The 25,020-nt window shown below is 54.9% G+C and overlaps 1 protein-coding gene across 4 annotated transcripts in view; it reads left to right on the forward strand.

Annotated features, from left to right (window-relative positions):
- The window catches only part of NTN1 (netrin 1), a 171,185-nt gene that overhangs the window by 114,725 nt on the left and 31,440 nt on the right, over positions 1–25,020 (forward strand). For all 4 annotated transcript variants that reach the window (XM_073881702.1, XM_073881703.1, XM_025864305.2 and 1 more), the window contains exons 4-5: positions 11,426–11,575; positions 14,165–14,218. In XM_073881702.1, coding sequence (XP_073737803.1) covers positions 11,426–11,575; positions 14,165–14,218 — 204 coding nt within the window. The remainder of the gene's footprint in view (positions 1–11,425; positions 11,576–14,164; positions 14,219–25,020) is intronic.

The raw sequence follows: 25,020 nt of genomic DNA on the forward strand, positions 1-25,020 counted from the left end.
GTCCTGATTGGCGAGGAAAGACCCTACCACCTGGCGGGTCCTGTGTCCTGATTGGCGAGGAAAGACACTGCCCGAACGATCTGTTCTCTGATTGGTGAGCAAGAGGAACGTGACCTGAAAGGTCCTGCCGTTTCTTCGGTGCAGAAAGTTCTAGATCTTTCCCCTTTGCTCTCTTTTTTCTGGTGGCAACCCCTCGGGACGAGTGGGAACTCTCTGAATCCTCTGTATCCTCATGGGACATTTCCCATCCAATGGAGCCCCTGAGATCTTGGGGGGCGGGGGGAGACCAGCTGTAGGAGGTCAGATGCCAGCGGAGAAGGCTGTGTACCCTTGAGGTCTTCAGATGGGAGTCTCTCTGTCCCCACCCCCCCCCCACGGAGACCGTCCGTCTGCCTTGTCTTCCCAGGGTGGGTCGGTTTCAGGAAACGGCTCCTTTGCTGGAAGCTTTTGGCCCCAGCATTTTGATCTCTGGTGGGTTGCGCTCAGAGGCTTCTGCAGTCCCCTAGGCATGCAGCCATCCCAGGCCCCGGCCTCCTGGGGCTGACCTCGGGAGAGCCCAACTGTAGCCTTCAGTTATGTCCTTCTTTGCTCTGTTTCAGAGGCATTTCACTGGGGAACTGGGACAACTGGCAGAGGCTCTTGACTCAAGTTGGCAGTTGACCTGAGGGTGCTTGGGAATGGCCACTGGGGCCCCCTTTACCCTTGACTTCCCAGGGCTTGGGGAGGAGCCCCAGGCGGGGGGCTGAGGCCACCCAGGCCCTGCTGGCGATTGGCTGGCTCCCGACCTTGCTCAATTTAGAGCAGGGGTGGACCCAGACAAGAACAGCTTGGAGCAAGGGCATTGGATTCCAAACGTTATTGGGGAAGTTTCATAGCAACAAATTCGTTGGGTTCTTTCTCCCCTCCCCTGGTTTAGAACCAACCCGGGGCTGGCCGGGCTGGTGCATACAAAGGGCTGTAATAAACGTGCCCAGGGACGCAGGAGGCTGCAGCTCACGCCTATTCAGCGCGATTTCCCAGCACTGGGAAGGCCTCATTATGGCGCGGGCTGTTGTCCTATACAAAGTCCAATGAGATGAATCTCTCCCTTTTCTCCGCAGAATGGTTGGTGAACGATACTCGTCCTGGAATCTGTCAAAAGATAGGCGGTTTTGTTTACCATTTGTCTTCTTTATGGACTCAGGGGCACTTTTTCTCTTTGGGGCCCGCAAAGAAGACGGTGCTATTTGACCATTCCAGCCGTGTCTCTATTTGAACGATATTAATTTATCATCTTCCCAAACCATCTGTGATGGATAAAGACATTCAGGGAGTCTCCTGTGAACCGAATTGCGATGAGAGTTAAGAAATTAACCACTGCATCAGGCATCCCCACCCCTTCAAGGCCACGGTCAGCATGGCCGAAATGCAGGCCGCCAAAAAGGTGTCTGGGTCCTCAGAAGATGCAGGCGGTGGCCGGCAGAGGCGTACACTGGTCCTGGCTGTCTTGGCCAGTGCAGGCCTGAGGCTCCCAGCCACCCTGTTTCTTCCAGCAGCTCTGTCAGAGCTCAGGGAGGAAGTGGCACCTCAGGGCGCCCCCTCGGCCCCCTGACCACTGTATGGGGCTCCCCGTGTCTTTCTCCACCTCGATTCTCGACCTTCACTGAAGGGCATCCTCAGTATATTTCTCTCTAACTGGTTCTCGCCCTTGGCTGTCCTTGGGAATCTCCTGGAGGTTTGAAAATCTGACACCCCCAAGAGATTCCGTTTCAATGAATGAGTCCAGATGAGACCCAAGCACTTGGGGAATAAGGAGTGAGGCCCAGGAGCCGCGCCGGTGATGAGAAGTGGGGGGGGGGATTTATTATCAATGAATTTAAATGTTTTTTTAAGGCTTTCTTTTTCTTTTTAAGATTTTATTTATTTATTTGAGAGAGAGAGAATGAGAGATAGAGAGCACGAGAGGGAAGAGGGTCAGAGGGAGAAGCAGACTCCCCGCTGAGCAGGGAGCCCGATGCGGGACTCGATCCCGGGACTCCAGGATCATGACCTGAGCCGAAGGCAGTCGCCCAACCGACTGAGCCACCCAGGCGCCCTCTTGATGAAAATTGGGTGGAATGGGATTGTTTAAAAATTTTTTTCTTTTTAAGATTTTATTTATTTATTTGACAGTGAGAGAGGGAACACAAGCAGGGGGAGTGGGAGAGGAAGAAGCAGGCTTCCCGCCAAGCAGGGAGCTAGCTGGACATGGGGCTTGATCCCAGGACCCTGGGGGATCGTGACCTGAGCCAGAGGCAGACGCTTACGACTGAGCCACCCAGGTGCCCCTGTTTAAAATTTTTTTTTTAAATTAAATTTTGCCAGCTGGGAGCTTAGCTGGTGCATCCTGATGATCTAGCGTCCAGAGGAAGGCATAGGATTGGATGGTTATCACAGCTAGATTGTGTGTGTGTGTGCGCGCGCGCATGCACACATGCGCACACACGCTTGCATGCGTGCAAGCTAGATTGGATCATTTGAGGTTTTTTTTTTTTTAATTTTTGAAGTTCCTTTTAATTCCAGTGTTTTTTTTTTTATTTAAATTCAATTAGCCAACATATAGTACATCATTAATATCAGATGTAGAGTTCAATAATCCATCAGTTGTTTATAAAACCCAGTGCTTGGGGCGCCTGGGTGGCTCAGTCAGTTAGGCGTCTGCCTTTGGCTCAGGTCATGATCCCAGGGTCCTGGGATCAAGCCCTGCATCGGGCTCCCTGCTCCGTGGGGAGCCTGCTTCTCCTTCTCCCTCTGCTTGCTGCTCCCCCTGCTTGTGCTCACTCTCTTTCTCTCTGTCAAATAAATAAAACCTTTTTTAAAAAAAACAAACAAACCCAGTACTCATCACATCACATGCCCTCCCTAATGCCCATCACCCTGTTACCCCATCTCCCCCCACCTCTCCTCCAGCAACCCTCAGTTTGTTTCTTAGAGTTAAGAGTTTCTCATGGTTTGTCTCCCTCCCATTTGAGGGTTTAGTCACACCATAGCTAGGAACCTGGGACTCCACACTCCTTCCTGACTCTAAGATGATGTCCGGGGAGCCTACAAAAGCCTAAAAAACCTCAGGAGTGCCCTTTGTTCTGTGGGTCCCGTGTGACATTTACTTTTGGTCCGTGTTCATGTTGGGAGTGCAGGGAAAAGCGTGGCCATCTTAGGGAGGAAGGCACTCAGGGGCCACAACAGCTCCCAGCTTAGAGGGTAGAGCCCACAACACGAGGAGTGGGCTCTGTTAGGGGGCCGATCTGGCCCAGCACTCATGGGGGAGAGGGAAAGTCCGAAGGAGAGGAAACTCCCCCATGGAAAAGCCAGCTCCATCTGTGGTCTCTGTTGCTACGTCCTTCCCCTATTCCCTGGGGACTGTGGGGGTCAGAGACCCCGATCTCCAGATTTGGCTCCACGTTCAAAGCTTGTGGAGCATCAGGCAAGTCATGTGACCTCGCTGGACCTCAGCATCCTCATCTGTGAAATCGTGTTCAGATTTATGGTCTCTGCGTCCCGGCCAGCTTCCACATTCCACGTCCTGCGTGCTCTTTTTAAGTCTTCAGAATTTTACGGGTCCCTGATAACAACGGGACAATGTCCTGTGTTGGTGAAGTTTGTGACCCTGGAGCTAGGAAGAGTGGGCAGAGCCAGGAAATCGGGTGCAGGTGACGTCGTTCCAGAGTCTTTATAAGTCAAGAGAGTCCCCCGCTCCCATGACCCACACATGTGCCCTGCTCCTAAAACGGGGTCTTTCAGGCTGAGCTCCGTGTCTCATTTCCCTGGCACCCCAGCCAGTTGCCTCTCCCTGCCCCCCAGGTGTCACCCACTCTCAACCTGTTTCCACACGGACATTCCTGGGGGGCCCCTGGGGCCCTGCTCTTGAGCAGAAAGGCCCTCGGATCTCTGAGCTGCCCCAGTTAACAGAGGGCATTTTACTTGGGGTGTTGAGTACGTGAAATGGTGTAGAAGAGGTCCCCAAGTACACAGGGCATGCACTCCATACCTGTTAGCATTTAGGATTCTTTGTCCAAGTAGAAGGTCCAGTACCAGAGCCCCCTGCCATTGGTCGCATGTGCACAGAGCAGAGACTGGTTGCCTTAGTTCCTTCAGTGAGTGGTGGCATGTGGGGGAACCGGCCCCTCTCACTGGAAGGACTCAGCCCCGGTGTTTGCCCTAATGCTGTTGCACACTCACCATAAAGGGTTTATCGCCAAAGGATTTTGCTTTGGGAGCAAAAATGACACACAGCAGAGATGAGCGCCTAGCAGCTGCTTGGGGAAAGGCTGAGCGGAGAGGTGGGGACGGGCTGTGTGCATGCAAAAGTACATCTAAAAGTGCTGCTAGGAAAGGTCCGGCAGCCTCCCAGGGGCTCCTGACCAGCCTGGGGCAGGGAGAGGGATGCAAGTTCCAAGCTGGTCCCCACTGCCCTGGTACACGGGACCCAGGTGCTCTGGGTCCCCCCACTGTGGTGCTGTCCGGCCCCTGCTCACCTGCCCCGAGCCCATCTCAGTCTCTCTCTGGGAACCATCTGTAGGACCCATGCCTTCCGCCTCGGCTGTAAATCAGGTGCAGGAAGGCTATGGTTAACTAGATCACGGAGGGTCAAATAACCCAGCTTGGGATTACGGGGCTCCCCTCCCCTTCTACTTCCTGCTGTCTGCACCTTGATCTGAAGGTGGCAGGGGAGAGGCGAGGTAGTGCAACTTGAAACATTTATTCTTTTGTGCCTTGTTAGCAACTGCTGGGAGAAAGGAAAGCGTAGCTGCGGAGGAGGTGGACACAGACAGCTGAGATGCGGTTTGTGCATAATCTACGGAGTAAATTATCCTCGCTCCCTCGGGAGCATGCAGAATTTAGGAGTGGGGAGTGTTCCGCATGGAGGTTGCTGATGATCTAGGATGTGAGGGGATTATCTTTCCTGCTGCCCCACTTCTTCCCTCCAGGGAGGGGATTTGGCCCGAGTTTGTGCACTGACTGCCCGAGTGATTATTTAGCACCTGCTGCATGCAGGAGAGGGGTGGTTACAGTGGTGACCAAGGCAGACAGGTTCCCTTGGAGCTCACTTTCTGGAGGGAGGTCGATGGTAAACAAAGGAGAAAAAGTAAGTAGAAGATTATATGGACTGTGAATCACATGGAGGAAATACACAGGGTGGTAGGAGAGCGTGACATGGCAGGGTGGGGAGCCGCTCTGCTAGGTGGCCAGGGATGACCTCTCTGAGGACAGAACATGCGACACCTGTGATGTGAGAGCAAGAGGAACCTGAGGAATGTGCAGTACCAGCATCCGGAAGCAGGAAAGGGAGCTGGGGCAGGGGCAGGGCCAGCTCCTGGGGGTGTGGACAGGAGGAGAACCCCATTCCAACAGCAGTGGAAGTCATGGTTGGGGGGGCAGTCAGGAGAGGAGAGACTTCAGTGATGCATCTGGCTTACTTTTTAAGATGCTCCTTCTGTGAGACGTGCCACAGATGGGAGAAAATGTTTGCACGTGACAATACCCAACAAAGGATGTGATTCACAATACATTAAAGAACTGTCAAAACTCAACAATAAGAAAACAGACCACTCAGTTAGAAATGGGCGACATACTTGAACAGGTACTTACCAAAGATGCACAGATGGCAATTTAATATATGAGCCATCATTAGTCACTAGAGAAATACAGATTAAAACCATGAGATACCATTGCACACCTATTAGAATGTCAAAAATACAAAGTACTGACAATTCCAAGCATCGGCGAGGATGTGTAATAACTAGAGCACTCATACACCACCGGTGGGAATTCAAAATGGCACAGCCACTCTGGAAAAGAGTTTTTCAGTTTCTTATAAAATTATAAAAACCTTGCAGTCTGTGTACCAGGGAGCACTACTGGGCAATGAAAATGAACAAGCGATTGATTGACACAGCAGCCCGGACACATCTCAGATGTATTTGGCTGAGTAAAGGAGGCCAGTCCCAAAGACTCCATACGGTACATCCATACATCACACATACTTGTACAGTCCCAGAATACGACGTTCGGAGAAGGTGAAGCTAGAGGGACAGAATAGATCCGTGGTCACCAGGAGTTGGGGTGGGGTTGCTGACCACAGAGGAACATGAGGGACTTCTTGGGAGAGTTGGAATGTTCTATATCCTGATTGGGGTGGTGGTTACAGGAATCTACGCATGTGATAAAACCCATAGAACTGTACAGCAAAAAAGGTGATGTTGCTCCATGCATATGAAATGATGATGATGATGATGGTTAGAAGCTTCTTCCATAGGGCTTCTCTGACACCATGTCTTTGGACCTCTTGTTCCCCATCTCCCGTTACTCACAGCTCTGAGCTCACTTGGCAACCAGTCCCCCTCGGGTCAGTCCCCCTCCGCTCCTCCTCCTGCCTGGCTTCCCTGAGCCCCACACCGCCAGTCTGCCACCTTGCATCAGGTCCCCTCCATTCGGGAACACCCCAGCAGCCTTGGCCAGCTTCCAAGTTTCTCTTCTTGGTGGCCAGTCCTCCTCACCCCGTTTTGGGGAGTAGCGAAAAATCAGGTTCTTGGACACTCCTTAGTGCCCGACATTTGGCCTCTCCCAGCACCACCTCTGGGTGAGGGGGTTCCCACTGGGCTTCCCCCTAGAGGCCGGACACACCTACGAGAGACATGGGAACCCTTTGGATCTGAACCTGATTTTCTCTGAAGACGCTCACCCTTTCTGTCTCTATGCGCTACTCTCACCTGCACTAAGCATGCTCCAGTCCTCCCGACGGTCCTCCCTTCCTCCCTCTTCCTCCTTCCTCCTCCCTCCACTGCCTCCTCTCTGCTCCTCACTCCTACCACCTCCCTCCTCTCTCCCTGACCCTCCACAGCAGCTGGATCTCAGCCTGGCCGCCCACACGGAGGGTCCTGCCTGACCCCGGGGGCCCCTGGAGTCAGATCTGCAGGAGAAGTAACCAGAGCTCCTGATAGGAGGGAGGAAATCCAGGATGGGTTTCCAAATACTGTGCGAGCTGTGGTGGAGGAGGCCGGCCTCGGACACGCATCCTCTCCTGATGGAGGCCGTGGGCCTTCAGGGACCCAGGGCGGAGGGCGTCAGGAGAAGCTGGGAGAGGCCGTGCTGGAGACAAGCAGCCCGGGATCGGGATTGTCTGCCTTTCAGGTCAACTTTGCCAGGGCTCTGGGTGTGGACAGAAGGCCTGCCTGGTGCACCAGGCAGCGTGTCCTCTGGGCCAGGACTGCAGTGACCTCTAGCAGTGGGGGGGTGGGGGTGGGGGTGCTGCCTGAGGCCTTGAAACCATAGACACCAAGCATTGGACTGTTAAAGTGGAAGAGCTACCTGTGGTCCAGAGAGGGCAAGGCACTAACCCAGAGTCACACAGCGGTCCTGGCAGGACGGGCCCAGCCCTGGGTGTGATGCCGCCCCTAGGAAACCGTCTGTGTGCCCTGAGCTGGCTGTCCTTGACTGATGGCCTAGAGTAGAGATGGCCCAGGCTCCCCTCCGTGCCGGGAGGCACTCCAGCCCGCTGCGTGCGTGAGAAACCTAATCCTGCTGCCTTCTCAGGGCCCTGGGCTTCCGTCTGGTCTCACCTTCCTCTTGATGGAAAAACCCTCGGGTAGATCGGTTCCCATGACCAGGTGCTGCCTGCCCCATGAGCACAGGGTGACCTGCCACGGGAGGGATTGACCTCCTCCGAAAAAGTGGCTGACTTCCAGGGAAATAGGAGTCACCGGATGGTCCTCCAGTGACGGTAGGCGCTCTGCCCCAGACCCTGTTCTCGGAAGGATTAGGGAAGCTCTCTCCCTGTCCCCTCACCAGACCCCTTACCGCGGGGGAAGATCTGCACTTCCCCCCACACCCCTGCTCGGCCCCGCGCCTCCGCTGCCCTGCCCGCTGTGGTCCCAGGTGAGCCTGTGCGGCGGTCTATGTGTGTTTGTATATGTGTGGGCCTAAGCGTGTCTGGGTGTGTTTCTGGGATGAATGAATACGGCGGGATCCCTTTGGCTTTCTCTCCCTAAGGGCCGGGGTCCGGAGCCTCCTTTGTAACTGGTGGGCTCAGACTCCCTTCTTTGGACACTGCCAGGTGCTTGTCTTGTCTCAGGCTGCAGAGGAACCCACTGTGGGGCATGGTCACCTGTCACTTGTCCTCACACCTGGAAGCTCACCCTTCTTTGCATAAAGGACATAACTTGGGCTTTCCCTATATGTGGGTTTTGGGGGGAAGGTCCTTGCTTTGGGGCTCTGTTGCTTGGAATTGAGAATGAGTGCAACCCAAGTCTGTTGGGATTACATTTGGCCCCCAGGTAACAGAAAGCCCTCCAAGCCAGGTAGACTGGGATTTCTCCTTCTAGACCAAGCAGTGCAGAGGGGGCTGTCTGGAGTGGGTGAGGGTCTCTGTGATGCCCTGAGAGATCAGGCCCTTACCGCCTCCCTTCCCCTGGGTTTCTCCTGGGCAGCCTGCAGTCTCGTCCTCTGAGGTCATGCAGACTCCACAGGTGCGTGGGAGGACCCGAGGGGACGATGTGTGGATGTGCTCAGATGTTCCCAGGTATTCGGGTGGTGGCGCTGTGCTGGAGGCACGCTCCCCCCTAGTGATGGTCCCACCACCCTGGAGGTGACCTGAGTAGCCTACTGAGGCCCCCCCTGCCCCCCTTTGGCACCCCGATGGCTTCTCTTCCCGGAACAGGGATTTTTTTCATGGAAACACAGCCAGCTCTGTCACACCAGGCGAAGGGGCCACGGGCTCACAGTCTCTGCAAAATCTGGGGAGAAAGATTAGAAACCCAGCAGCGAAGCACCCCCTTCTTTAATCAAAGGACGGGCCCAGAGGACGTGCCAGCTCCCCGCTATCACTGAGGATGGCCCTTGTCCCCAGCCGACGTCAGCTGGAGCCTGGCTCTCCGCCCCCCGCCCCCTGCCCCGGCGGCTCGCCAGCCCAAGCAGCTGACGGGTCACCAAGCTGCGAGGGGCCATGGGCGAAGACAGTGCCGTTCACCCACTGCAGCCCCCCGAGATTTTGCTCTGCACCGCTCCCGCTTTGGGAAAGGCGACCTGTGCCTCTGGGTGACTCGGCTCTGACCCTTCAGTGCCTGAGCAACCTTTGGTGACATCCTCTCAGCCAAGGGCTCCGATCCAGAAGTTCCTGGCCCACAGCTGTGTTCCGTCAGCACGGAGGGGAGGAGGGCTTGGCACGAATCTTAGCATGACCAGCAGGCTTGCCGAGCAGGCCATGGGAGGTCAGCTAGCATGAGCCTCGGGTGTCCACATCCGCCCGGCGCCCCGTGGCCCCCACCAGGCTTGGGACAGCGGGGTCCTGTGCTGTGGTGGTTTTGCCCTCTCAGAGACGCTGCCCAGGCCCGATCCGCCTTCCCGATCCGCAGGAGCGGGATTTCAGGGCACAGGGAAAGGTCAGAGGGCTTCTCCAGACATCCCCTTCTCACAGCATCGTCCCCAGCCTGAGTCTTTTCTCACCACGAGAGAGGAGAGAACACAAGACCAGACCAGCGGGGGATGCACTTGAATTTAGGGGAGATTGAAGAAGACCTGTTCCTAATGGGAGACTTTGCTGCTGCTTACAGGGACAACACGGGGACAGCCCCACTGTCCTCCCGTGGATCCTGCAACAGGAGAAACCCGCTGGCAGCCCCCCACCCCACCCCAGCCCACCCCGCCCCAGCCTGGGCTGCCCGTGCGCCACCCCCGTTCCTCCCATCCCCGGCCCGTGTCCCCTGCCCTCCGCTAGCCTCAGTGGGGGGTGCCCACAGCCAGGACCCCCACCCAGAGAGCTTCCAGAAGCTTCCACGTGTCTAGACACCACTTTGACAAACAATTCCTCACATTCCTGTCCTTTCTGCGTCCTGTTTCCAACTTCTCCTCGTCTGGGCCGCTCCGGGCCGACTTTGGGGGGCAGTGGGCAGCCACGTTCTCACTGGCGGGCTCGTGCCTCGTCGGGCAGTGCTGGCTGGACGCTCTGCTCACGCTTCTGTTCTTGGATGCTTTTTCTCCCCATTTGGAGCAGAAACACTTAGCAGCTTTTGGCAGACGGCTCCCCCCCCGCCCCCCTGCCTCTGCGCCCCACACCCGGGCTTCCCTGGGGAAGGGGGTGGGCAGTGGAAGGAGAGGCTGCACGTCTGCCCCGTTCATCCTGCCTGCCTCCCCCTACCCGCGCCCTGAGCCCCCCTGGATTCTGGGAAGCGGGATCGGGCCGGGAACTCGGGTGCCCCCTCCGTGCGGGCATAGCTCCTCTTGCCCGAGCCGCCCGGGGCTGGTGGGCACCTTGGATGCTCGGGCTGCTATAACAAAACACCACAGACGGGTGGTTTAGACAGCAAGCATTTTATTTCTCATGGTTCCGGAGGCTGAGAAGTGCAAGATCAGTGCACCCCACGTCCCGTGTGTGGGGAAGGCCGGCTTCCTGGGGCGGGGGGGTGGCCTTCCTGCTGTGTGCTTATGCAGACAGCTCTCGCTCTTCCTCTTCTTAGAGGGGGGCCCCCCCTCTATGACGCCCCCTAAACCTGACCACCACCCGAAGGTCCCACCACATTGGGATTTAGGGCTTCAGTGTGAATTTGGGGGGACGCAAGGCTTCAGTCCATAGCAGTGGGGATGTCCCCCCCCCCAAAGTCCTCTGGCCACTCTGTCCCAGGGATCACGTCCTTGGAACACAGGGAGGGACCCTGGGATGTAGCACACCAGGGTGGGCCACCCCAGCTTTCTAGCCTGTTCCAGACTAGGACGAGGGGTGCAGGGCCTGCTCTGTGGGGGGGCCTCACCTCCCAGCATGGCCACTCCCTTTCTGCGTGGCCCCAGGAGCCTCCTTCACCTCCCTGCTCTCTGCACTTCTAATCAGGGTGTTGAGGTGATCACTGTGGTCTGGTGCCACGGTTTTCGGTTGGCACCTCGGACCTCCTGGCTGCAAACCAAGACGGGCGCGGCAGCCTGGCGGGTCTCACCTCCCTGGCCACCCCCTCTGACCTGGCAAACCCCAAGGCTGCATCGTGTTCCAAACATGGAGGGTAGGGAAGGAGACCCGGGGGCAGAGGAGCGGGGAGACACAGACTTACCTTGTGGGGAGTCAGACCCCTCTGCTTGTGATCAGCCTGAGGGCTTTGCCTTCCTTCCTGTCTTCCCCTCGGGACTTTGGAAGGGCTCCCCTGCTGTACTTCCCTGCTGCCAAAACAGCCTTTCATGGTGGTCCATTCTGATTTCCAGTCCCCATCTCCAGGGAGGCAGGTGGGCGGTGATCAGAGCTTCTGGAATATGTGTGTATGGGCGTGCCTGACTGGGCATGCCTCCCTCAACCCCACGCTTCCCCCCCGTCTGCCGGGGTGGGGGTCCATGGGACACCCCAAGGTGGGGCGGGATTGCAAGGGAGGGGCCGACTACCCCCCTCCCCTGCCCACCACCCTCTAACCCTCCTGTCGTGTGTCCTCCACAGCCTGTGATTGCCACCCCGTGGGCGCGGCCGGCAAGACCTGCAATCAGACCACCGGTCAGTGTCCCTGCAAGGACGGTGTGACGGGCATCACCTGTAACCGCTGCGCCAAGGGCTACCAGCAGAGCCGCTCTCCCATCGCCCCCTGCATAAGTATGTAGTGCCGGGAGCCCCCCTCCTCCTCCGGACTCTGGCTGGGCTGTGGGGGAGGGAAGTCCTCTCTGAACCCCGCTGACGTCCAGCGGGTTGAGCACTTTTCCATACGGGACCCCGTGCGAGACCTCCAAGCCTGGGGCGTTCTTGCAAAAGCAGCTGGGAGCTCAGCATAGGCAGCCTGCTTCTTCTCTGTCCTGATAAAGACTGAGTCTCCCGTTCCCAGGGGGAAGCAAGCCCCTTTCCACTACCTGGGGCCTAGTCCCATGTTCTGCCTTGGCTCCCAGACCTGGGGTGGCCTCGTACCAGGGGTCGCCATGGTGGCTGTGGTGGGCATTCCGGGATCCCCGGACCCTGGCAGATTCGGAGCAGAAGGCGCTGACCCTACAGGCTCCCAGGTGTGGCCCCCTACGGCCCTTATGACAGCTGATGGCTCCCCTGAGAGTCCTGGGGGCCCCTTGGACCAGCCGTTAGCCCCTTAGTTGCCGGAACTAGAGGAGGGGGTGAGCAAGACCGCAGGGGCCACTCAGGGGCCCTGGCGCAGAAGGGACTTAATGTTTTATAACTGGTAGGATCGTACCAGGTGTTATGGGTGGAGACTTAGCCTTGGTTGGAAGTCAGGCCTGGCTGGGAGCCAGCCCCCGGCCTTGGCCTTCCTGATTCCTTTGTGCAGGGCTGACCTAACCCAGAAGGGAGAGCAGAAAAAGGAGCAGATCCCGGCGGGATCTGCTTCTCCAGGGCAGGGGTTAGCTGGCCCGGGGATTTGACCCCACCACCTGTTTTGGTGGAGCTCAGTGTTTTCTTTTAATAATTCTTTAATGTTTGAAAGCAAAGTCAGGAGACGAATATTTTATGACACGTGGAATGCTTGAAATGAAAAGTGGAGCGTCCATGGAGTTTTATGGGGACAGAGCCGCGCCCGCGCGTACCTGTTATCCGTGGCTGCTTTGAGCTCTAGCACAACTGAGTAGCTACAGCGGAGTCCGTAGGACCCGCGGAGCTGGGCATATTCACTAGCTGGCTCTTTCTAGGAGAGTCTGCTGGCCCAGGGTGGTCACAGGGGTCCGGTCCCAGCAGATAACCCAAATCCTGGCCCCGGGAAATTGAGTTCCATATCCACCCCTCACAGAGCACCTTGAGACGGTTTTCACGACCACCTCTACTCGTCAGTCTCACAATTTGCAGAAACCCTTCTCTTCCGTCTAGCCAAAAAGCTGCAAAGTGAACATTTTGAGAAAGCTGGGAGGAAACCCGGCGCTGCCCCCCGGGGGGTTGTGAAAACATAAGAAAAACAAACAAGCTGGAGCCGCCATGTCAAAGTCCCAAGGGGAAGGACCCTGAAATGGAGCTGATGGTTCACAGTCAGGGACAGAAACCTGGGGAAGCGGGAAGTCTCGCTCTGCGACCTGCTCCGGCAGAGGCCAGGCATTCCCGCCAACCATCTGAGGACCTGGCTTTCCACCCTGGGGTTTCTGGGAGCTCTTGCTGCGGCCGCCAGCTATAGGCACCCAAACCGTGTTCCCCCGGGGGGGGGGGGGGCTCCTGCCTGTCTGGGCACAGCTCTGGGAGCCGGGCCCTCTGTGCACCTCCCGGAGCTCACCCGAGGCCCACGCCCATTGCTGCACATACCTGACCCATCAGGACCACGGAGCTCCTGGGGGCTAAGAGCAGGCCGGATCTGTGGTCCGCTTCTTACTGAGTTGCTGTAACAGGCCACCCGTGGCTCAGTGCTGATTAAATCCCACCGAGAGCAAGAGCGGACCCCCGAGTGGAGGGCTGGGTCTCAGGCATGCCCCCAGGCCCGAGCATCTGGACCCACCAAGCCTCAGGTCCCAGCTGATCCTGTCTGGAGATTGAGGGAGGTCTTACCCCGAACAGTCAGATGGTGGCCAGAGTCTGGGGGGTTCGTGGAGACCTCTGTGGCCCCCCTGTTCATGGAGGAGGCGAGTCCCTCCCCTTGGGGACTTTTGGTGGATGCCTGGGCGACTTTCCCAGAGACTGGAGGAACCTCTTCACCTTTCCTGAGCACAGGAGGAGTCAGGAGCTAGTAGGAAAGAATTGGCATTCGAGGTAGAAAGGGAACGACCCCGGTGAAGTGCATGCTTCTCTCAGGCCCTCGGATCCTCCTTAGTCTTCTGGCTACCGAGAAAAGTGTGAGCCCGTGGGAACCTGGGCCCGGAGTGCAGACCCCCCCCCCCCACATGCGTGAGACACCTCCCAGCCCCCTCGCCTGCCACCCCTGCCACGGAAGCCTACCCTGCCACGGAACCCGCCAGCGGGGGGAGGTCAGAGGGGAGCAATCACATCGTACGGGGAGGGGGGGTCAGCCCTCCACGCTGTGGGCCCGCCCTGCCTTCTCCCCGCTCCCGTCCCTGCCTGGTGGAGGGACAGCATCCAGAGAACAAGGCCACGTTACGGGCCCCCATGCCAGCTTCCTCCAGCTCCTGGCCCTCCTCCTCTAGGGCTGAGGAGTGGGGAAGGGAGGAGGGCCCAGGGAGGAGTCTGTGCTCTGCCCGTTCTCTTCTAAGGTCAAAAATAACATCTTTTTTTTTACCTCGCTTTCTCTTCCTCCTGTCCCGAACCTCACAGAGATCCCTGTGGCACCACCGACCACGGCCGCCAGCAGCGTGGAGGAGCCGGAAGGTAAGCGTGTCCTGCTTTGCCATCGGGACGGCAGGGGTGGGGGGATCAGAGCTGCTAGACTCCTCAGAACCACCATCAGGGAGCTGCTGGGTATGTGTGGCGGCCCCTGGGGCTGGACTGAGGAGGATGGAGCCACACAGCATTTTTCCGGTGATGCCCCCTCCGAGAATAAAAGGGAGGGGGGCTTCCTGGTGCCTGCAGGCCAGCTTCTCACCCAGGCCCGAGACCCTCCTGCTCATCCACCCAGGGTAGCAAGGTGCCTGTGTGGCCAGCACCGTCGGAGCTGGGGTGCGTACTCCTTCCTGGGGCTGAAGAGAAGGCAGGAGGCGGGAATGGGGATGAAAAAAGCATCTCGAGCACAGGGGTCCACGAACAGGATTCACGGGGCTGGGAGCCCGGACGGGAAGAGTATCACACCTTCACTGCCCCTCACTTCTGCCCAAAATCAAGTGCTCTCTCCGTGGGCCACAAACCCCCAGAGGGGTGGGCAGCCCACAGAAGTCACAGCGAATTTCACACCGCTTTCGAGTGGCTACAGAGATCATGAAATGCTGTGTGTGTTCGTTGTTGCTTCGGAAGGACGGAAGTTACCGGACTCGCAGCTAGATCCTGATTTATAATCATTAATAAAGAAGCACGTATATTATGCAACTGTATCATAAAGCTGGGTTTTTGGAAAATATTTGGATGGGTATATTTCAGTATTATTCGTTTCCTGTATTCCACAGGACTCGCTGTGTGTTTTATTTTTGCATTTAGAAATATTGCTGGGAGAAAGGGTCCCTGGGCGTCCCCAGACCCTTGGTACAGGAGGGGTTACGCAGCCCGGGCCTTGGGCACAAAGAGGGCTCACGGCCTGGCTGGAAGGTGCGCCTGGTGGAGAGCAGGCCAGACCCGCTGTGAGGTCAACAGCCCTCAACTAGGAAAGGACAGAGGAGCATTGCAGGGAGTGCCTGAGGCCACACGGTGGAAAACCACAGAGATCTTGGTCTTGGGTTGTTGGGCAGTCTTCAGTCCCCTTTGGCTGAGCTGTGGGGGACCCTTCCGGGAGGAGCAACAACGGGAAGGCGTTGTAGAGAAGTAGCATCCCCCAGTACCTGGGAGGCGGGATGAGGGAGCTCTTACTGTAAGAACGTAATTCAAAGGAACCTCCAGCTCTGGGGGGTTGGGGGGAGCAGTGAAGTCACTTCCCTTTAGCGGAGTTTTGATGCTAGCTTCCTCCTCGTGACATGGGTCACAGGAGGACTCACCTGGCCAAGCTCCTCCTGGGGGCAGTGTGCACAGCTGGTCCAAGGGCAAGGCGGCTCCCGCCTCTCTCGCGCCTCCCTGTTTCTGGTCCTTGCAGCTTGACTTGAAAACATGCAACCATCTTGGCTCGGCAGGTAAAAGTCTCCTGAGCAACACTTAGAAACACTTGTAGCAGCATCCTGCTCGGAGAAGTCTTTTCTTAGCCGTTGTTTTGATTTCATTACTGCGACTCGCCTTTCTTCCCCCCGCACCTTTCAAATCATGGCTTAAATGGAAGCAGGCATCATATGAACGCCCTGACCGAGCGCTTTCCTCACGGAGGGGTGAAGTGCACAGGTGTGATGCTTGTCCTGGTGCCCGTGGCTGTGGCCTGACCCTTTCTGACCTCCTCCGGAGCTCTCCAGGTGGCCGGAAATCTCTGGTGCTCCCTCCGGAGAGCTGAGGCCACTGCCAGGCCCGGAGCGCCGGACTCTGGAGCCGGCCACCACCGCACAAAGCCCGGCTCGCCTGTCTCGGCAGGCCAGGACGTCGTGGGCAGGAGGCCAGGGGGCCCCCTGGGTAGCGGGGCTGGGAGCTCATACTCCCAAGCCTGTCGATTCTCGCAGTGTTTGAATAGGGAAGGCTTCTGTGCCAGGCCGCCCGAGAAAAGCTTGTTTACTTTTCCCTGCGTAATGGAGGAGAATTAATAAACCGAGAATTTGTCCTGAAAGCTGATGGACATAACCTCGCCCTGAACCCATCCCCTCGAACAAATGCTGTCCACCTGCTCACTGAGCTGGCTGGGACCCTCTCTTGGGGCAGGGAGGTGAGGAACGCCTGGCCCGTGGGAGGTCTGGGGCCCCGGGGTGGGGGGTGGGGTGGCGGCCCTGGAGGAAACCGAGCAGGAACGGGATCGGGACCACCCACTCCAAGCCCACCTGCTTATGGTCATAGAGACCTCCAGCCCCCAGACCTAAAAGAGGGCCACCTGCCTTCCCTTGCCGTCCGTCAACTCGGAGACGGTTGTTGATCTGCATGTTTGTTTGGTTCAGCGGGAGGAGCGTGGTTTGGAGCCGGGTGACCTGGGGTTGATTCTCCACTGGCTGCGAGGCCTTGGACAGTGATCGGCTTCTTCCATGGTCCCTTATAGAGCTCTCCGCGGGCAGAAGCGCCCGGGGCAGTGGGCCAGGCCTGGTTTGTAGCATTTGCCAGTTTCCCTAGTGTAAACACTCCTCCTGTGGCCAGTTTCCCCCCAACTGGGGCCCTGCGAGGCACCTGGGCAGTCAGCCCCCCAGGGGGGCCTGCAGAGAACTCTGAGGAGCCCAGCAGCTGTAGGAAGGGCTCCATCCTCAGGTGCTCTCAGGTGGGGGTGCTGGGCTGGGGGCTGACCTTAGACGTGTCCCATCTGGGAGCTTCTCAGCCCTTCCATTTTTTTCTCATGGAAGAAAATCGGGGTTATATACACCTGCAGCCTGGATTAGCTTGGCTCTTTCTGGTTTTTGGCTCTCGTTTTGCAAGATAAAGAGTCGGTTGGGTGAGTATGGAAAACCAGCTGGTGACACTTGAATGCAGTACTGGCCAGGTGCTGGGGGGCAGGACAGTGGGGAGGAAAGAGCTGGCTAAATTGGGAGCCTGGGGCCTGAGTTCTGTCTGATCTGGTTTCCTGAGACAGTGGTCCCCCCACCCCCATTATCCATGCGGGATACATCTCCAACACCCCCAGTGGATGCTTGAAACCACAGATAATACAGAACCCTGTTCATACTATGTTCTTTCTCATACATGCATCCCTGTGGCAGAGTTTAAAATATAAATCAGGCACTGTAAGAGACCAGCAATAACTCAAAATAAAATAGAACAGTTATATCAAACGTGAACTCAGTCTCTCGCTCAGCACATCTTACTGTCCTGCACTCACCTGTCTTCTTCTGGTGAGGGTGAGAGGTGGGAAGGTGCCGCGTGGGGTGATGAAGGAGGTGAACTGAGCTGAGCAGAGGTCTCCCGCCTGCAGAGCTGCTCACGGGGACGGTGGGATTATGGCAGGACTTGTGGGCATGAGGACAGGTGTGGAGGGTCAGCTTGCTGGAGGTCTCTTGAGAGGACCTTGGGAGGGAAAAGGTGGTGCTGCCCAGGGCGGGGGTGGGGCAGCTGAGGGAGCTAATAGCTGCTGCTATTAGACCCTGAACGTAGCGGAGAGTTGAAAGCCGGAAGTCAGTTAAAGGTCAAGTGCTTGACTTCGTGATAGCGGAAAGGTGGGAACAGCCCACATGTCCATCGCTGCGCGAATGGGTAAACGTGGCATGGCACGTCCATATGGGGGACTAGTATTCGGTCATAAAAAGGAGTGAGGTACCGATACACGCAAACTTGGATGAACCTTGAGGATGGTTTGCAGAGTGAGGGAAACCAGAGATAAATGGCTGCATAGCATTGTGATTCCATTTCTATGAAATGCCCAGAATGAGCAAATCCAGACACCAGAAGTAGCTTAGTGGTTGCCAGGGCCTGGGAGGCAGGAGGAATGGCGAGTGATATTTGATGGATACGGGTTGTCCTGTTGGGGTGGCGGGAAGGTTCTGGAACTGGACAGTGGGGATGGGTCATATTGTGAATGTGCTTAATGGCACTGAATTGCCTCACTGAAAAAGGGTAAAAATGGTAAACTTTAGGTGTATTTCACCACAATTAAAAAAAAGTCACGTGCTTAAGATATAGGGTCCAAGAGAGATGTGAATCTGGGTTGCTTGGGGTGGGCTAAGCAGAGCGTAGGATGGGGACAGGAGTCTGGGGCATAAGCAGCAATGGGGGGACATGCTTTGATCACTGGGAGAATTTAGAGGCCATGGGGTTTCTTTGAGCACCTTCTCACGTCACCTCCACGCAGGAGTAGCTCAGATAGGGAGATGGCAGACAGCCTCTGGGCTTCCTGGACATTCAGCAGGGGCCATGTTCCTTCCCATTATGTAGAAAAGGTCTGGCCACACAGCCTGCATCCTCTTTCTCATTTGGGGGGGTCATCAGGGAAGGATGGGTTCCTTCCCTGGATACTGGGCCTTCGGTACTCCTGCTGTAGGAGAAAGGGGGCCCACGGGGGGGGCGGGGGCTGCTGACAGGAGCTGGAATCGCTGACCCCACAGGCAGCCCATGCCCCTTGTAAGAACAGTCTGTTAATGGCCTGAAATCCTGGTTTTCGAAGGTTAGGCCGTCCGGGATCAGCTGTTTAGGCACATGACCGTCAGATAAGTATGACCAGACGAGGCTGGACCAGACGCATGATTAAAGATAAACAGATTCTGGCTCAAAGAAGAAGCAGAAGGAGATGACATTTACGGAGTGCTTACTCTCTCCTAGGCATGCTTCTCAATTATTAGCCGTTAATCATCCATTCCCCCCAGAGGAGGTGGGCACTGATTAGCCCCCATGGTACGGAGGAGAGGACTGAGTCACAGGGAGGTCCATAAGGACCCATAAGCAGCGCAGCCGGCATCCCAGGCAAGGTCTCCTGGCCTCGGAGTTGACCTCCATGTCATTCTGTCTCCAGGGAGCTATGCTGGTTGGCCATTTCAGGGTAATTTCTAAATATATCTTCCTGACCGTGTGGTAGCATTCTACCGGGAGAGAAGACAAACGGTGCATCTGTTGGGACCGAAAACCAAGGTAGAGGCAGAGGGGCAGCCGGTTAAAAGCTTCTGGTTTTTTGCAGGTGCCTGTTACAGTGGCTCTTGGGGGTGTGGTTGGTCGGCAGGTGGGGCTGGCGTGGAGGACCATGCAGAGCTCTGTCTCTTTGATCACAAGGCGGCCCCGAGTGAGACGGGGCAGATGGATCAGCTTATAGGAGAAAACAGTTTGGGTGGGGGAGCAGGTGCCTTTCCCACACACAGGATGGTACTTGCATCCTAAAAACATGCCAGTAGAGAACCAGCCAAAAATCAGTCCAACGGATAGGAGCCTGGCTGGTAGGCCATCACACAATTAACATTCAAAGAGCAGTAAGTTTTCTTACGTATCAGCAAGAACTACATAAAAACAGTGTCCTAGTGAGTGAAAATGTTCAAGGGATGTCTGGCCTATAGTAAGTGATCAATGAAGACACAGCGTTTGTATAATGGAAACAAAATCCCTATTAGAACAGTACCAGAAATATCAAATATACAGAAATAAGTGTAGCATTACAAGTACAGAATGTAGATTTTTACAAAGGGTAAAACTTTTCTAAGGGACACTATGGAAGACCAGAAAAATAAGGGAAAAACAAATAAAAGGAAGATCTTACCGCATTCTGGGAGGGCAAGCCTCCATGCTATGAAGTGCCAATTCTCCCCAAAATAATCTGTAGGGTTAGCATGATTCTAGTCAAAATCCTAATGGGACAGGACATGATTCTTAAGTTCAGCTAGAAAAATAAATGAGCATTAATCATCAAGAATTTTTTGAAAAGAAGAGTAATGAAGGGTGACTTGGCCTACCAGATTTTTACAATATTATAACCAGGATATTTAAATTAGTGTGATAGAGAAATCACACAAGGTGAGTTGAAGTCCAGAAACAGACTCAAATGTAAACATAAGAACTTAGTAGACGGTAACGCTGAGATTACTAATCAATGAAGAAAGGATAAATCAATCAGCAAATGGTGCTGGGAAAACTGGCTATTTATTTTAAAATAATAACAAATGAGATTTTTACTACAGGCTGTGAGCCAACATAAATCCCAATGGATTAGATATGTCTATATTTTTAATGAATCCTTAAAAGTTCTAGAATAAAACATATCAGCATCAATGTAATCTTGGGGTCAGGAAGGCTTTCTAAATATACAAAAGTCAGAAATCACAAGAGGAAAGATCTTAGGTCGATAAAAGTGGAAACTTCTGTACGTCAAAACTCTGTAGGCAACAGAGAGACAAACTAAAAGCTGAGAAAAATATTTGTGACATGGATGACCAAAGATTAATATCCTCAATAAATAAAGAGCTCTTATAGTTCAACAAGAAGGGGGAAGATTCCATTACAAAACTGGGTTGAGAGAATGAACTAGAAATTCAGAGAATTTGTACACATGGAAAAAAGCATCTGAAGTATTATACTTACCTAGTAGTAAAGAAACAACATTAATAAAAATACCATCTCAAAACTTATGATAACTATTTACAAAACAAAAAGTAATTCCCTGTGTTGAAAGGGTTGGGAAACAGGCACTCACCCACTCTGGTGATGGGAGGTCAGGTTGGTACTACTTTTTATGAAGGGTGATTTGGCCTCACGTATCAAAATGTATCTTTGACTCCATGCCTTCCTAGGAACTTAGCCTAAGGAAATAGTGAGGTGTGCCAGGATTTAGCTATAAGGTTTCTTTTTGTGGCATTGTTTATAATAACAAAAGAGGGAAACAACCAGATATCTTTCAGTAGAGTTTTAGTTACTCAATTATGGGATATCCGTATAATTATGTTGTAGGAGAATATTCAAATACGAAATGAAAAGATACAATACATTGCCAAAGCAGATTACACATGGAGGGTCAGCTTTAGTGAAAAGTTGGACCAGACACATGATTAAAGATAAATACCTTCTGGAGGGTCAACTTTGGTGAAAACCTGGCTTGTAGAACATTTTAAATAAATGATTTCATTGTGCTCACATATTTCTGTGGTTCTCGGCAATGGGGCTAATTTTGCCCCCAGGAGACATTTGGACATTTCTGGAAGACATTTTTGACTGTCACAACTGGAGAGAGGGTGGTGTTGTTGGCATCTAGGGGGGAGAGACCACCCCAGAAGACACAGGGCAGCCTCCACAACAAAGAATTACCCAGCCCCATATGCTAATAATGCCATCGAGGTGGTATACTGACATAGGATAAAATCCATGTGTTCGCTCCAAAAGCATTAAGGAAAGATGTTGCTACGTTCAAAGATAGACCAGCTCATTTCTTACTTATGTGTGATATTGAGATGCGTGCAGCTGAGGGTTTAGAAAGCGATGTTTTCTCAAGTCAGCAAGGAAATCTTGCGTTCCCATAGGAAATGTTTGCCAGTCCATTTTCCATGGAAAATCGCCCAATCTAAAAAAAAATTATCCCAAATTCTCAGCGTTCCTATAAATTACTGTATTTTGGAATTAATGTGATTTAACCAATTGTTAAAGTTCTTATTGCGGAAAAACCTTAAGAGCCATAGAGAGGACAGAGTGATGGGTACTCATATTCCTATCATCTAGCCTTAGCAAGTCACATTTCGCCCCCTTTGCTTCAACCATTTGTTTTTTGCTGAAACATTTTTAAAGAAAAGCTTAGGGACGCCTGGGTGGCTCAGTCGGTTAAGCGTCTGCCTTCAGCTCAGGTCATGATCCCAGGGTCCTGGGATCAAGCCCCGCATCAGGCTCTCTGCTCAGCATGGAGTCTGCTTCTCTCTCTCCCTCTGCCCCTCCCCCTGCTTGTGCTCTCTCTCAGATGAATAAATAAATAAAATCTTTAAAGAAAAAGAAAAGCTTAGACATTATGGCATTTCACCCCAAAATATTTCAGAATACCATTTCTGAAAACTAAGAACATTTTCCTGAATCTTCTCAATAACATGGTTACACCTGACAAAATTAACAAAAAGTCTTTTCATGTCGTCTGGTACCCAGTCAGCCTTCAGACTTCCTTGGTCATCCCTCACGTATCTTTTTTTTTTTTTTTTTTAAGATTTAATTAATTTATTTATTTGAGAGAGAGGATGAGTGGCAGGCAGAGGGAGAAGCAGGCTCCCCGCGGAGCAGGGAGCCCGATGCGGGGCTCGATCCCAGGACCCCGGGATCACGACCTGAGCCGAAGGCAGGCGCTTCACCGACTGAGCCCCCCCAGGCGCCCCTTCCCACGTGTCTCCTATAGCTGGTTTGCCCAATGGTTTCAGTGTTAACGGGCTATGCAGTAACGTGCTTTACAAAGCGTTGTTTTTAGAGGCGCATCTAGTCCCTGGGCATGGGCTGCTTCTGGGGCTATAAGGCACGTGGAATGGCGTATCTCATGACAAGTGCGACGTGGCTGCCACCCATCATCATCATTAGTCTCGTGGCCTAAAGAAGGGGAAGGGCCACGTCTGGCCTGAATGTGGCCCGCCCTGTGGCTTTGGGGTGGGGGTGGGGTGGGAGGTGTGAGCTTTGAGTTTCCTTTTGGGGAATGTCCCTGAGGAGGGGGCACCGCCACGGGGGCGGGGGACAAGGGAGGGAGATGCCATCGTAAATCCTTGCCACGCCCCTCCATGGTGGCGGCCGAGACGTTCTGCGGTGAATTGTCTTTGGCCACTGGGGACCCACAGAGCGGGCAGCTTCAGAGGGTCCAGCTTACTGTTTGCTTCGCCTTGGCCAGGAGACCCGGCTCTGGGCAGCCTGCATGAAGCAGACCTCTTTCCTTCCTTCTCAGTCTGTCCGTCTGCTTTTCTCTGCCTTTGCTTCTGTCTCTCTTCTCCACCCACCGGCCACCACCTTCCCTATTCCCTTTCCTTCCCTGGTGTCCTCCCCCTCCCCCTCCCCCTTTGCTCTTCCCCCTTGGGGGTCTGCACAAAGGGTTGGGGCAGAGGTCAGGCTGGGGGGGTGAGCAGGGCCAGGGAGAGCACGGCCACCCCCATCCCCTGCCTGGGGCCTCAGTCACCCCAGGGGGCACAAAGGAAGCCATTTCCATAGTGGGCTTCAGGACCCCATTGTTTCCTCTGCAGGTGGGGCGGCCACCAGCCTGGAGGAGGATAAAGGAATGAGCCCGGAGGCCAGAGGAGCAAGCGGGGGCGGAATATTTAGCCCTTCCTGGGAGCTCTTCCCACTGGGGACTCCGGGGGGACGGCTGATGGGAATGGGACGAGTGACAGGTGTCAGAGAGGGGATTGGAATCCCTGGGGCCCGCCCCTGCGTCACACAGATGTCACAGAGTCCTTACAGGCAGAGGCTGAGGGGGTGGTGTGCAGGCTGCCGGGCTGGGCCGAGGCGGGCTGGAAGTCTCCCTGCAGGCCCCCGGCTGGGCACTGGTGGGGGGCGCACCGTGTCTGGGCTGTGCTAGGAAGCTGGCCGAGCCCCTGAGCCCACGGTCCGTCCTCTCTCTTGGTCAGGATTGCGGTCAGGCTTGGCCCCAGCAGAACCTCAGCAACCACTGACCTGGAGCAAGTAAGGCTCCCCAGCCCAGGGGTGGGAGTTGGGCAGCACCCACAGCGGTCCCCTAGATTTCCTCTATACCTTGTATTAGTCTGCCGGAGTGACCGTGCGGCTGAGGCAACAGAAAATGACTTTCTCACTGTTCCGGAGGCTGGAAGTCCAAGATCAGGGTGCCCACGTGGCTGGGCTCTGGTGAGGACCCTCTTCCTGACTTGCAGGCTGCTGACTCGCTGGGTCCCCACGTGGGCGGGGAGAGAGCTCTCTGGTGTCTCTTCTGCTGAGGGCCCTGATCCCACCATGGGAATTGTGGTGGGAAACCATGCAGTCCTTGGCAAGTCATAATAGACAGCCTTAAACCAGGTAGTTTTTTACTTAAGAGCATGGATTATGAGTATTTCACGATTCTCTCCGCACCCCAATTAAAGTGTCCCTCCAGGCTAATTGATAGTGTGGGGCTCAGTCTTCTCAGCGAAATGAAGCCAAATGGGCTACATGATCTACTGGGTCCCTCCCAGTTGGTGAGGAAGCCAACTGAAGTCTTAGGGCCTGGTGGTCCCCGAGCTTGCGAGGTTGCCTTGGGGCATTTAGACCACGAAGGGATTTAGAGACCCGGGGGGGGGGAAAGGGAGGGGGAGAATGGACTCGGGCATTATCTGCCCACTTACTGGGCATCCTCCCTACTGCGGACATAGACTTCAGGGTTGGAGGGAGCAACGTGGCCGTGAGGCGGGGAGGCTGCCAGCTGCCTCCTACATCTGGGGTGATGCTCAGACAACCACCCCCTCCTCCTGCTGAGTACAACTCTGTTCTCTGCTGCTTTGTTCCTTTGCTCCTAAAGCTGTGGGTCCCTGCTGTGCCCCAAGGCGTGGCCACAGAGATGGGGGACCTTGTGTCTTTGCCCTCCAAGGTAGAGCGTGAATTCAATAAGAGCCACCCCCCACTAGAGTGGTCAGCTTCTCCCTAGGGAAGATGCTGCCAAGTGTCATTTGCCCCGCTTTGTGATCTCTGCTCAATAGTAAAGGGCTCTGTAGGATTGAGAAAAGGAGAAAGTCGTTTTGTTTGCAGAGATTAGAAATGGACTGGGGTCCAGGCTGGATTCGGCTTTCCACCCGTTGCCTTTCCCTGTCCCCTTCCATACCCAGCGAGTGGGACACACCCTTGGTTTCCTGGCCAAGCGTTCCTTCTGCCCCACGAGGCCACCTCCTTTGGTGTCAAGGTTGGGAAGTTGTACTTCAGCGGCTTTAGCAGATGGAGAAAGCTCTGACAAGGTGGTCATCTTTTTAGGCTCCATAGTCCAGGATTGTCCTGGCTCTGGACTTCATCCCTGCCCTTTTTCCTCTTTGTGGCAAAGGTACTGCTGTAGATGGGAGAAGACGTGGAATGCCAGCCATTCTTTTGGGTTATCAGGGGCCCCGAGACAGAGATTCTTGTGCAGATGATTTATTGAGGGG

The sequence above is a fragment of the Callorhinus ursinus genome, unplaced genomic scaffold, assembly GCF_003265705.2.
Source record: "Callorhinus ursinus isolate GAN/ISIS: 27379988/994484 unplaced genomic scaffold, GSC_fseal_2.0 scaffold43, whole genome shotgun sequence".
Classification (NCBI taxonomy): Eukaryota; Metazoa; Chordata; class Mammalia; order Carnivora; family Otariidae; genus Callorhinus; species Callorhinus ursinus.